Source organism: Accipiter gentilis, chromosome 6 (assembly GCF_929443795.1).
Source record: "Accipiter gentilis chromosome 6, bAccGen1.1, whole genome shotgun sequence".
In the NCBI taxonomy this organism is placed as follows: Eukaryota; Metazoa; Chordata; class Aves; order Accipitriformes; family Accipitridae; genus Astur; species Astur gentilis.
In genome coordinates, this window is record NC_064885.1 from 37,122,479 (window position 1) to 37,136,244 (window position 13,766).

The following is a 13,766-nucleotide window of genomic DNA, read 5'->3' on the forward strand; positions in this document are numbered from 1 at the left end:
GTACACACACATTTACATTCTGCCCTGTGGGTTTACTTAACATTGTTCAAGAGACTCCTGCCCATTTTTTGAAAAATATACCCTTGCTTGTAATTATATATGTTGAGAGATTAAAAAGAATAGACTAAACACAAATAAAAAAAATATTCTGATACCAAATCTTTTGAGAAATTCCATAGTGGCCAATTCTGCTGACCTCACTCATGTGGAATAGTACCCTGATAAGCAGTCATGGTAAAGTCAACCCTGCTGAAAAAACCAGACCCAGTCAGTAAGCCTGAGGGGAAACATAATCTTTCAGTAAATCTAAATCTGCAGGTGTACATACTCTCCAGTTATGACGAGTATGAATGAGCAATAGTAGAAATAACCAGCAGCAATGGGATTAAAATTTGGAAAAAAAAAAAAAGTTAGGCTTGATAGCACCATAGTTTTAGTAAACATACAGTCTAATTTAGATATTCTTAAATCCTTTGCTTCCTAGATGAGTATTCATTATTCTTAGGCACTTCCTAGGTTCAAGTGTGCATGTTAAAGTACAGGTTTGTGCATATGGCTTGAGTCCTTATCCTTAATAATTTGAAATGCTGCAATACAGTATATTTACACATGTAACTTCCATATGTAGCCATCATGTAATGGAAGGTACTGGATGACACGCACAAGGTCAGAAAAAATTATGTGCTTATTTTATTTTGTAGGTAGCTACTAGGTAGTGCCAACTCTGATTAAGTTTGTCTATCATTTCTTACTCATTCTTACTCATTTGTTTCCTATCACTCACCTTTCTGGGACTGGCAGAATACTGCTAAAATGTTACAGAGCGCTAAAGGGAAAGAACATCTTCCACCTATGCTTGTTTCCTGAGACAGCAACTATAATGTATGCTAGAGGTACCCATTTCTGAGTAACACAGGTAACAGCTTGTAACACAAGGCTTTTGAGGAAACTCTTAACAGCTCCCTTGAGAATACAGGCCCTGACATAACTGACATAACTATGTTTACAGTATTTAATAGCTTTTAAAGCCAGAATGACCCATACAATTATCTTGCCTGACTTTCTGCATAACACAAGCCATAGAATTGCACTGAGCGCCTGAAATTTGGTTAAAAAGAAATCCTGTAACTGGGAACCAGGGTCCGTATAAAAAGACCTCAGAAGGTAAAGTCATTGGTCTCTACAACTTACCCCCCCCCCCCCTCCCCCCATTGCTTGAAGGACAAATCTTATACAAACTTTCCAACATAATAACTGTGAAATCCTAGAGACGTTGGCCAGGAGTTTTCACTGAATGAAATGATGGTTACCCTTTGAATGTTTGCAATTAAACTAATTACAATAATTTAACAATTAAGAAATATAGGGAGAGATTTGGAGAAACTACATCTACAGAAAAAGGAAAGACTTCTCTGTGAAGGTGAAAAAGCACTGACACAGGTAGCCCCAAGAAGTTGTGGAATCTCCATCCTTGGAAGAGATCCAAAAGCAACCTGAACATAGTCCCTCCTGGGCAACTGGCTCTAGGTGACCCTGCTTGAGCTGGGAGGTTGGACTAGATGACCTCCAGAGGTCCCTTTTGTGATACCTGAGAGATTTAACCTTTCCCCACCTACTGCTGCAAGAACTGAGGTCGGCTGAAGTGCTTTCTTTTACATGTCTAGACTGAAATACTTCCCTAAAAGGTAAGTGAAGCAGCGCAAAGTGTTTGCTAATTTTCTCATGTAGTTATTATTTACATCTGTGTTTACGTAGGTGTATCATATTACTGCAAGTAAATTAGTGTTTGTACAATGTTTTGAAGATATAAGGCATTTGCGTATTTGTGTGTTTGAGTATTTGCACAGATACCGTTTTTCTCGGATGATAAAAGCAATTCACTGCCTTTTTTAAGGTTAGTACTCAAAATCCAGCTCCCATGTACTTATTATTCATCTGAGTTGATTGTACTTTAGCTTCTTTATGGACTCTTTAAAATACGCACTAAATAAAATCTTATTAGCTTTTTATTATCAACTGTCTTAACATATAAATATTACAAGTTGCAGGGATTTTCTGGTCACTGTGAGCACGACTCTAGATTACATAGCAATCAATGCATTTGCTATACTGTCTCTGGCACTTGATGTTTCTGAAAAGGTAACAAATTTTTAGTATCATTCAGGCAATTTGCAAACATACTTCTGCCTTTAAGGGCGCTCCGTTTATTACAACACAATATAGGAATGAATTCAATCTGGGTAAGCTACTATGATTTGCTAACACCTTCCTTTAGCTGATGTTCCACAGCTGGCTGGGCAAAAATTCTGTGTTAGAAACACACCAGGTATTTAGGACCTTAACTTGCTATAAGTTCTTTGAAGTCAATAGGTAGGATTTAAAAATCAATGGAAGGATATGGCTCAAAAGTGCCTTTTCCAAAGCTATAATGGTACAAATATTATCACTGAGCACTCACATATATAAGATTTGAACATTTGAAATAAAAGCCCAGAGATCTAGAAGTGTGAGATGACATTGAAATCAATGCATTTAGGTCCCTAAATAGCTCATCTGATTCATCTCACCAACAAGAATATATGATTGTCTCTAGAATAGATAGGCATTTATAGTGGTGGAGTACTCTGAAGTCTGCTATTTTAAAAGTGGTTATAGAAGGACATTAGTGAGAAAACAAGATAAATGTTTTAGCGAGGAATTACATGGCTGAGAAATCATACATGAGGGATAGTCTTCCCAACAGATTTCACTGATTTTGCATGAGTACACTTTGGTTACATTAGAGGTGGTTTTGGTGGAACATACATACTAAAAATGAGGAAGCCGTCATTAAATTCACCTAGCAGAGTTAAAGGAAGTGTTAATCTCTATTTTTGGTCTCTTAATGGCACCTCATCCTGTATCATTTAAGACCATAGATGTTGGCTCCACAGTGAGTCAGCACTCTAAATAAAACATGTTACTAAACAAACTGTTAGAAGAGTGATCCCGATTAGGAAATACAATTGAAATGTAGTGTGAACAGTACATCCCCAAATATGATCACAGAATAAACATACAACTCAAATGTGGCTATTCCAACCATTTAAGTATCACAATACTAAAAACTATGGAAACAAGGGGATGAACAAACATTATAGTATCAGAAAAAAATGTTACTCTTCAGAAGTCAAATTGTCTGCAGTAAACAGAATTGTTTAGGAGCAAAACTGCATTAGCAAAAGAATAATCATATACTCTTGCTTACCAGATTCCAAGTAAAGATAAGGGATAATCATGTCTAAGTTCATGCAGCCATGCTGACTGATGGTGAACATACTGCCACTTCAGTTGTAGCTGTACACCTGCATAGCTGTGCCTCTGGTCAGACCTGTGATGCTTTTGCCCATGTTATGATTATAACTTGCAAAGAAATGTAGCGACAGCATAGCTGTATGTACCTAGTCCCGGGCCATTGCTAATAGAGGTCCATCTGCCAAGGACTTTTTGAAATAAAAACTCAGATCTGTAAACAACTCTCATTTCTTGCTATGAGAACATGCACTTTTTAAAGTCTTTCACCAAACTGTGCACTTTGAAATTTTCCAGAAGGCGATTTTTTTTTACATTAATACAGATACTTCTTCCATTTTTATTGCAACCTGAAATGTTTCTGCAATGTTTCCATGGCAAACTGGGTAACAATACATTTAATGTTACCATCAAATAAATTATGTTTCAATTCTAAGTATCTACATAAAATTAATTTTTTAAGCTCTAACCTCAGAATCATCTGAGATTGTAAAATTCTAAACCCAATAGGGCTTAACAATTTCAACTGTTTATATTATTAAGACCTGCAATTCTCAAGTGTGTATATTATCCCCTTAGAGGTTAGGACACTGAACCTCCCGATCCTTTCATTCACAGATTACTTCAGGCCAACAACGTAATGGTGTGATTACAGCCTTTGTATAGGGCTTCCACCAATGCAAAACAGATTTGAGTTTTAGGCCTGCAATACGCTTCATCAGCTTGTGCCTTCAGAGGTGAATTCCTGGTTCTACAGTAGGGAATGAATTTGTTTTCCTTGTGCTTTTTTGACAACAATCCAGGTCCTATATGCCAGGCACTACTGATGGAATGATCCAGCCTGGAAAAGTGGGTGGTGCGGCCGAGTGGTGGAATCCCCAAAACGTTCCCAGAACTTTGAGGTCGTCTTTTCATTTATTGCTCTCTGGAAATTTAGAGAGACCTTGAAGTGGGCTGCTCTGTAATGCATAAACTTATAAGGCTTGCAGCCTTATAAGACTAGGCAGTACTTTTATTTAACATAAAGATTCAAAGTAATTTTGTACAAGTGTAATTACCGATTCAAACTTCTCAAATCATTTGAAATCATCACTAAAATTTTCTCTCCAAGAATTACTAGACAAAACAACTCTTTTTTGCATACAGAAATGGGATAGTCAGAGTTCATCTGTATTCTCAGAACTGAGGTATTTATTGTTCCACAGGAGTAAAGATGTTAGATTGCACCAGTAAGGGTGTTTTGGGCATTTCCTGATTAACTCCAGTGCTGGATACCCAAGGAAATGCCACATCCTTCAGCTACTTAGTCTGAAAGGAGTAAGGTAGAAGATGAGTTTGCTGAGGAAGTTAAGAAACACAAGAGTATACCTAAGTCACATTTTTCTGACAGAGTAGGCACGGAAAGCTCACCTGGGTATACATCTGGGGTGTCTCAGAACCTGGTCTTCAGCATATTGCAGGACTCGGTACTTTGCAAGATTGAGCTCTTAGTCATAAAAATATATTTTACATATAAAAATACAGCAGATGTCCTTCCAAAAACCCTATCTTAAGCATTTTTCCCTCTCATTATGTTTTATACATTCAGAAACAGAGATTTGAGATATATTGTGAACAGTGCAAAAGACTGTTTTATATTTATAAAAACACTCATTGCAGTACCTTTAAGCGCCAACTGAAAGAAAAATTGAGGAAGGTTTCATCCTCAGAGAAATTTTGGTCCAAGTCGAACTTTTGTTTAGCAAGTTGTAAACAAATGTCTTAGAATGCAGAGAATCCTCTCATTTCTTTCCAGCTAAGGTAGTCTCAAACACATCAAGTCCTGCTTTGAAGTAAACCTGAGCTGAATTGATGCTGTTCAGCACCTCTGACAAGGCTGCTTGAATGGTCTCATTTGACTGATGTAGTTTGCAGTGCTCCAGTGCCTCTAGCAGTACTGAAAACTGGCTTGTCCTTTCATCCAGTCTGTAAAGAATATTTCTAAAAGAGAACAATGGAGAATGGTAAACTTTTTACTCAAAACAATTCATCAGAAATCATCAAGAAACTCTGCAAGTATCAGCCCCACTTTACAGATGATACATACTATGCACAATAAAGCTGACCCATGGCAAACTGCAAGACAACTGCATATTTATTACAGCTTTGTAAACTACATCTGTTCATTGATCTAGGTGTAGATACATTGAAACATTCACTAAATCCGGCAAAGAAATCTCACATTCCTCTTTGACCATTCAAGATTTTATTCAAAATCATTAGCCTAGGCCTATCACACCCCTCATGAAGTATTTCATGTCTCAGCTGGATTCCATTTATTCCCCTCTAAAAAAGTTTGGTTGTTACTGTGGATCATAGGCATGGTTTGTTTTTTTTTTTTTTTCCTATCTGCTCCTGTTACTTATTTCACACTTCAGAGGTGAAATTCTAGCAGCATTGAAGTCAATGGTAAAACTCCCATTGCCTTCAGCAGAGCCTTTATTTCATCAATAATCCTTTGTGGCATCAGAACAAGAGCAACCCATCTTTAATGTCACATACTTGAGGAAGGAAATAAATGGAACATACAGCCAAACCCTTATGAAATGAAATCTGTGTTTTCCTATAATATTTGCAAGACTTTTTAATGGCTCATATAAAAACACATGCAAAGTAATGTCTGATCCCTTGGAAATGTTATCTGCATGAGGTGTTGAAGGCTCAGAATTCAAAGCTAGTCAGTGATTTCAATGAGACTCTTTGAAGCAGGCTATAAATGTTATCTAAAAACAGGTGGAATCATTACCCTAATTAGAAGAGCATGTAAATATCATAAATCTCCACCCAGGAGCTCCTTTGATTGTAAACAGAAGCGAGTGAAATTCGAAACAGCAAAGCTATACGTGATTCGCTGCAGGACCTTATCCTTAAATACGAGGCAGGTGTTCAGGGCCAGGGAGAAGTTGTTTCACAGAATGAAGCCAGCAAGAAAGCAGGACAACTTAGATACTCCGTCAGTAACCTAACTGCATGACAGAAGAGGCCCAATGGCAACTCCAAATTAGTATTAAAACTGCCAAGTACCTTCAAGACAGACGACCACAAAAGTGTATCTTGCATTATATGAATCATCTGATTGCCAGTCTACAAGGGGAAATGGTAATGAAGTAGCCCGATAAATGACAACACAGAACATCTACAGTATTCTGCCATGTTTTCCAGTTTGAAAAAGTGTTTTTTGCATGAGGGGCAATGTTTTTCAAATATTTTTCAAAAATATGAAGTAACTCCTATCCTCGCAACACAATTTTTCAGTCCTTATGTTTTTACCTTCCTGTAGTGGGCATACATCCAAAATCAGCAATGCACAATAGGAAGGGTAAGCTTTTTATCCCGACAGCAATACATCTATCCATTTTAAATGTTCCGCAATGCAATACATAGTAGTAGGAAACGGTTTGAATCCAACACTGCAGTAGGACGATAGCTTCTTTAAATAGACCTTTAAATAGTAGGTCATCACTGACCTAGATCATTTAGACTGAAACAGGTTAGGAGCACTTGTAGGAACAGCTCAGCAGGGACAGAAACCTCCATCAAGAGGACAGTAACAAGCAGATGTGGCAATCACTTCTTCAGCTTGCACTGCAGCAGGCAGAGGACAACTGCCTGCTTCCTCAGTTCTGAGCTGATGCTACTGTTCCTTGAGACTACAATGCAGCTTACGCTCAAAGGTGACTGAAGTTATATTATGGACTGTCCCTAAAGTGTCTCTGTGATACAGTAAATGAAAACTGTGTATGTTGAGAACCAGATAAATTCTTGGTTGGTTGGTTTTTAAGGATAGGCTGTGCTATGGGAAATACTGTAGTTTTCAAAGCAGGGATTGATTTTGCTCCCTCTGAAATCAATTCAGGGACTCTTGCTGAGATCAGTGCAAGCAGAACCAGGCTTCTGAAGAACCCTCCTCTACAGTTCCCATAGTTCACAGGGAGCCAGAAGCCTGTTCACAACCCCTCAAAGCCCTTGAACAGCCGGGGCAATGCTAGAGATAATCACATTACTTTCAGGAGGCATGTAACAGTCTTATCTGGTTGCTGGTGCCTGGGAGAGTTTGAGTGAGCTAGAATTCTGCTCCAAATGCCTACAACACTGGCATCTTGATCTGCATTGGGATCCCTCTATTCCTTATTGGGGGTAATGTCAACTAATAAAAAAGTCATAGTGCAACAACCATCAGCAGAGCAACACTAACTTAGACTGCCAGAAATCAGACTTTAAATAGAGGATGACCTGAAGACTGGAACATCTGGGAACTGCCAAGAAAACATTTGTGGTGAATAGGAACAGATCTTCTCCTACCCTATCTTCAAATGTGCTCTGAACAAGGCACACAGGCTAAAAAGATGGTTTACTTTCACATACAAGGATGTTAATACAGTTTAGCTCTACTGCTGTGGTTCTGGAATCACAGGTGATGCCATAGTTAATCCACAGGCAGGTGATCCACTGTAAAAGACAAGTATTCCTAGCCCATCCCACCTGACGACAGTACAAATCAGTGTCTAAAGAGAAAAGCTTAGTTGTTTGATGAATGAAAGAGACAAGCAGTCTGCTGTCATAATTTAAAAGAATATCTTAACTTTTGCAATGGTAATATGACTGGCATAGCTGATTGCATGATATGACAGAAGCTATTTGTTATTTTTATGTATGCAAATAATAGTAAGTAACATTATACGGCACCTGTTTTTTTCAGATTTTCTGCTAGGAATTCTCACCAGGATCTTACATTTTCCAATTACTTATCTTTGCCTGGCAAGCCATGCTACCCCTTTGTTGCATAAAATGATTTCTCTCTTTATGCATGTTCATGAGAGTCAATTTATACCATTTTACTTCTTATCTCTGTCCAAGCTTCATCAAATGAAAAAATGGCTAGTCCAGTTATTACTTCCAAGCCTTTACAAGTCAGAAAAGCATTTTCATTAAAGATTACACATGAATTGAAAAATAAAATCTAGCCATTTCATTGGCACAAGATATCACTATGTGACCACAACATGCATAATGATACCAAAAGACTTTAATTTATACTGTGAAATTCAATTACTTAAATGTTCCTTGATACAAATTGGTTTTGTAGCGTATACCTCTAAAACAACAATTCCAGCCTCTGGCCTAATTGCTTAAGTATCTACCTTTATCTTTAACTATTTTGATCTTATAAATATAATTCACACAGTCAGCCTGACCCATACAAAACAAAAAGAGACTCCTAAACAGAAAAATGCAATACATTATTGATGACACTAATGAAATTACAATACACATCATTCATCTTAATGGGCTTGTTTCAGTGACACATCACAGTGACCTTAAAAGTGTAACAGGGAAGTAGCAAACCTAATTAATAACTTCAGGCAGTACCACTGAAAGAGGTAAAATGGCTCCAACAAAAAGAGTCAGCCTTAGCAAACTAAAGCAAAGAAAACTATAAAAATGAATTCTAAAAGATCTTCTACAAATTTTATGAGCCCTTTGAAGGCCTAGGAACAGAAGTATTATTGATCAAAATAACACCATTAAGAGTTAAATGCTGTTTTTCATTATCACAAATAAGGATGTAATGTCACCCCCACCAGACCAAAATGAATTTGACAAATTCTTGAATGACAGGTCACACTAAAAACATACTGACTTTAACACAACTTCAAACTATTTTGCAGCTTGTATTATGACAACTGGACCGTACAAGATGAAACTAGATTAATACATCGTTCTTGTCATGAAAAAGAGGTTTTTAGCTTACAAGAAAAGTTTGCGTGTGGGTAACGTACAACACAAGCTGAATTATTCAGGTACTTACAAATAGTCTCCTATCTAAGAGCTTACATTTGAAATTTTGAAAAGTAATTATTAAATCATTAGGACATGATGGTAAGTATATAGCCCCACATGAAATGAGTGCAGGTTTTCTCTGTGGAATCACATTAGAATTGTTTACAGATAAATGCTATAGGCAGCCTCTGCCTACTCTAGTTATAACACCATGTGCTGTGACTAGAGATGCTTCAGCATCCTCACAAATTCAATTTCATAAATCCCTGAACTATTTTGTCTTGTACTCTCCAAGACAAAAAACACACCAGAACAGGGATTGTCTTCATTTCCCTTTCTCTTGATAATGTTCAGTTTTGAATGCACTTTTCTTACATCTAGGAGTTTGTTTTCATTCATGTTTGTAAAACATAAAATATTATTAACTTGGTAAATAAATAAATGCATTCCAATAATAATATTTACGTGTTGGGACTACCAGTTCCACAGGGTGTTTATTTATTGCAGGACATAAAAATATTACAAATTCTTCTTCCCTGGAAACTGCATGAGCTGATTTATACTAGTTTATTTACGTTAGTTTGTACCTCAGAAAACTTCATGCTGAAGGTACAGAAAGCTTCCCTTCTTCCTCTGGGTCCCTTATCCTTTTGATCTCCAACAGTGCTTCTCCTTCCCTCTCTTTTTTTAAAAAAAACTTTTTGACACCCACATACAGTTATTTTATCTTACCTATTTTATTTCACAGCACTATTGTGGCAGAAGGTTTATAATTATAAAAGTATAGCTGCTAGCCATGTAAGACTAAGTTTTATCAGGGCAAAATTTATGCACTGGTCAACTGTCATTACATCTTATTATACCTGATCCAGAGGAAAAACTTTTTCCTACAATGCTCATTTCTTGCTGGATCGAACGGTGGAATTCACTGGCTCTGGGGCCGAGTGATCCAACGAGATGCACGTGAGCAAGGAAGATGGGGATATGGCAGCCAACCTTCTAGGGCAACTTAGCTGTAAATGTCACTATTCTTTCACTGTCCTAAGTCCCCACGAACTCACCATGTCATATTTAAGGATCCTTTATCTGTAATACATTGTTCCTAACTTTTGTTTGCTACACATCCTATCCTTTTTTAAGAGCCGTCAACTGCCTTCACTTAGTGCTCTCATTTATAGGGCTGCAAATTGTTCTACCAGTATATATTACAGAAAGTGATACATTTAAAACATGTAGACTCAAAGGTGAATGTCTGCCAGAAAGATATGTATTTGCATGCTATCAGCAGTTGATAAGCTATAGGTAATCTAGATATCAAACCTAAATAAAGTCTAACCAGCTGAAAGGCATTTCAAAGGCATTGTTATGTGACAGTGGTAAACCAGATAAATTCTGTCCCTGCCAGATAGAAATTTATCTTGCGTAAGAGATAGGAGTTAGGACACCTCTAATTGAGTCAGTTATGGCAAATGGAGGTTATGGTAAGTCTGCATTTAACAAAATCCTGTTGGGACATAGGACTACAAGGACATAATTATTCCAGGTTTGAATTCATTTCTGGGAGGCCAATTTAGAATAGGGCTTGTTAAAAAAAAGAAATCCTGGTTTTGGCAGCTCTGTGAAGCGTCTTGAGGCTTGGTTTGGCTTGATTGCCTGACGAATAAACAAAGGAAAAAAAGAGGAGTCAAACTGGAACGATAGCCGGTTACAAGATACATTATCTTTTATTTCCCTACAGTTATCTTTGATCACAGTACTTTTTTTAAAGATAATGAATGCATTGCGTAGAACACACTAATCTCTTACTGAATTATCACTAAAGCCTAACCCTAGCTCTAGCGTAAATTTCGGCCAGATGCACCTTAACAGCCTTAGACCTTTGTCAAGGCTTTGCGTGCACGAATACATCTTCCTGGCCCTGACCAGCCTTACCTGCCGCTCCCCGGCCGCCCCTGCTTGCCTTGCTTGGGCACTACAGGCATGGCTGGAGCAGCCACTGCCCTGCTGGCCCCGGAATCGTGCTTGGCTCCCCATCCGTCAGGGAGCAGCTGGCCCTCATCGCCCCCAACAATCTTCACCTAAACATGTGACCCTATCAGACTTGACTCTATAAACACCCATCCTAACCTTAGCTACAGACCTTCCCACCTTTAAACCTATCGTCGTGATCGTTACGGATTCATCTACTAGATTAGATTCCAGTTTGCGTGTAGGGGTATTCAGAACCCTAAAGAGAAAGTGAAAGGTCTGTTAAAGAAATCAAGCCGAATGAAGGTTGTTTGGGGATTTTTTTATGATCAAAACTCAACATTCACAGAAAACACTCACTTTCCCTTCTGTTCTGAAACATATAAGAAAATGGTTCTTTTGATAGTTGAAAAATTACTGTCAACAGAAAAGACTGACATAAAAGAAAGCTCACTGAATGTTAATCTTGGTTTTCTGATAATAGGACAGTGCTTTGTGACGGCTTGGGAAAGATTTCAAATGGGATACCGTATCTATGACAACCTGTAGCTTAATGTTTTCACTTTCGTTAAATAAACAATAATTATATCATTTTTTTCCTGTATTTTTTTTTTATGTTTTTGTGGCTTATGATAGCAAAACAGCTTCTAGTATGATATAAAATAACCATGAACAAATGCAAGCTGGAAGCTTGATGCAAGTCGCTAATCATAAGAGGTCTGATGTTCTGGAACATCCTCAAAAAAGAATAATAGAGCTAAATAGTCTGACTAGTTTAGAGACTGAGTTTGAGTAAAATCAGGCTTCAATAAAATACCTGTTTGCAAGGGCTGAACATCAACATTACCTTGCACTCATAGTTTTTCCCCTGTTGAAAATTTGCTGAGTTTAGGCAACTTCTTTCTTTCTTTCTTTCTTTGGAGTAAATAAGATCAGCAAGAAGAATCAATTCTACAGCTTCAACAGGAGAGAATGACTTCACAGAATAGAAGTGGAAAGAAAAGGAAACATTAGGATGCATTTGCTCTTCGGAAGTTGCAAGCAATTATTTATCACTGCTAAAGAGCACTCCTCTAATTAATTAGGCATGATTTTCTTTAGGGTTTTATAGATATTAAGCAAGCGATTTTATCTTGAAATTCCTGAAGAAGCCACAAAACACTCTATCAGACTCCTTGCCATAGAGCTTTCAAACCCTACATGCAGCTGATGAGAGAATGATATATACTCTGCAGAAATGTAAAAATTCCTTGACAATCCTTCAATATTTTTTCTGTAATTTCTTAGAACAAGGGCTTGCATCTATACTTAACAGTGATGATGCATTAAACAAAATTAATATAACTGTATTTTAAAACCTTATTTGCTGGCAGCAACTGGTATGAAATATACTTTGTTAAATTTCAAACAACGTAGCTGTTGGTAACAAATGTGGGCATGTTGTTCTTCGATTGATTTATGCTACACTTGCTTTTCAAATGAAAGAAACATATGCTTATGCTGAATAATTTGGAGGAAACTATTTTTCTTTTAAGGATGTCTCAGTCTGAAATACTGAAATTCAAAGCAGATGTGCTACTATTTTGAAGGACTTGAGGGAAGTGAATTAATAAAATTATTTCCAAATGGCTCACAGCTGATGTTCTGAAGGCTTCGGAGGAATTTTTATTTAGAAATCATGTAAACCATCCGATACCTAAGGAGAAATACCATTTCTAAACAAAGCAGCAAGCAGTGTCCAGTGTTTGATGCAGGAAACTGGCCTGACCTTGATCTCCAGTTCTGATCCTGACTAGGTTTATCATCTTAAGTAACTCCGTACCATAAGACGTGAGACCATAATCATTGTAGCCAAAATCAGAAAGGTCATTATCGTAAGAGTTAACTATGGATAAAAAATTAATTATGCCATATTATGTTCTTTAAAGACATACTGAAAGTTACGTTTTTATTACCTTCAATAGCATGCATATACACAAAATTAACACTTTTTAAAATCCCAGTTAGGGTAATTTTCCTGTTAATGATCTCATCACCAAATTTCTAAGCCCTATTGCCTGGGTAATACTTTAGTGGGGAGAGCATTATGTCTTAACTATTTTTCCAATGCATTCCACTTACTTTTGTACTATATTCGAGAAATGTTCCTGGCTAATAATTCAAACATACATGAGTGGTTCTTATCTGTCATGGCCAAAAGTGTGGAACCATATATTTCTTGGATATAAAAAATGTTATCGACCCTACTGTTTATAAGAAAAATGAAATAATGTATAAAATATTAAGTTTTTCAGATTTAATAAATTAAAAATGTAATACTTTGTATAACTTTCTGAGATCATAGGCTATTTTTTCTCTGTAACTAAATATTCTTGGCTTCTTTAGCACCATAAGCACAGATCTGAGCAAGATCTGCCAGCAAGGGAAAATGGATGGAAACTTTATCCTAATCGGAAGACTTGCTAGGCATTGACATGATAGCTCTGCACTGAGCTCACTGAATAGCCTTCTGTGAAAAGGTTTTTACAGTTAGCAGAACAACTGCTGTGAAATGGGCTAAAACATCTAATAAGGCCACTTATTCAAATAAATGTCATTTTATATATATATATATAAAAAAAGGTTCTTTGCAAGGTCAAGACTATGCACATTTGTGGAAACCATGAGGAATTGTACGTCCTGGATAA

General features: G+C 37.1%; 1 protein-coding gene across 2 annotated transcripts in view; it reads right to left on the reverse strand.

Moving 5' to 3' along the window:
* Window positions 1–1,165: 1,165 nt before the first annotated feature.
* Window positions 1,166–13,766, reverse strand: part of NAALADL2 (N-acetylated alpha-linked acidic dipeptidase like 2) — a 499,849-nt gene continuing 487,248 nt past the window's right edge. For both annotated transcript variants that reach the window (XM_049803241.1, XM_049803240.1), the window contains one exon: window positions 1,166–5,271. In XM_049803241.1, the coding sequence (XP_049659198.1) occupies window positions 5,073–5,271 (199 nt within the window). In that variant the 3' untranslated portion in view covers window positions 1,166–5,072. The remainder of the gene's footprint in view (window positions 5,272–13,766) is intronic.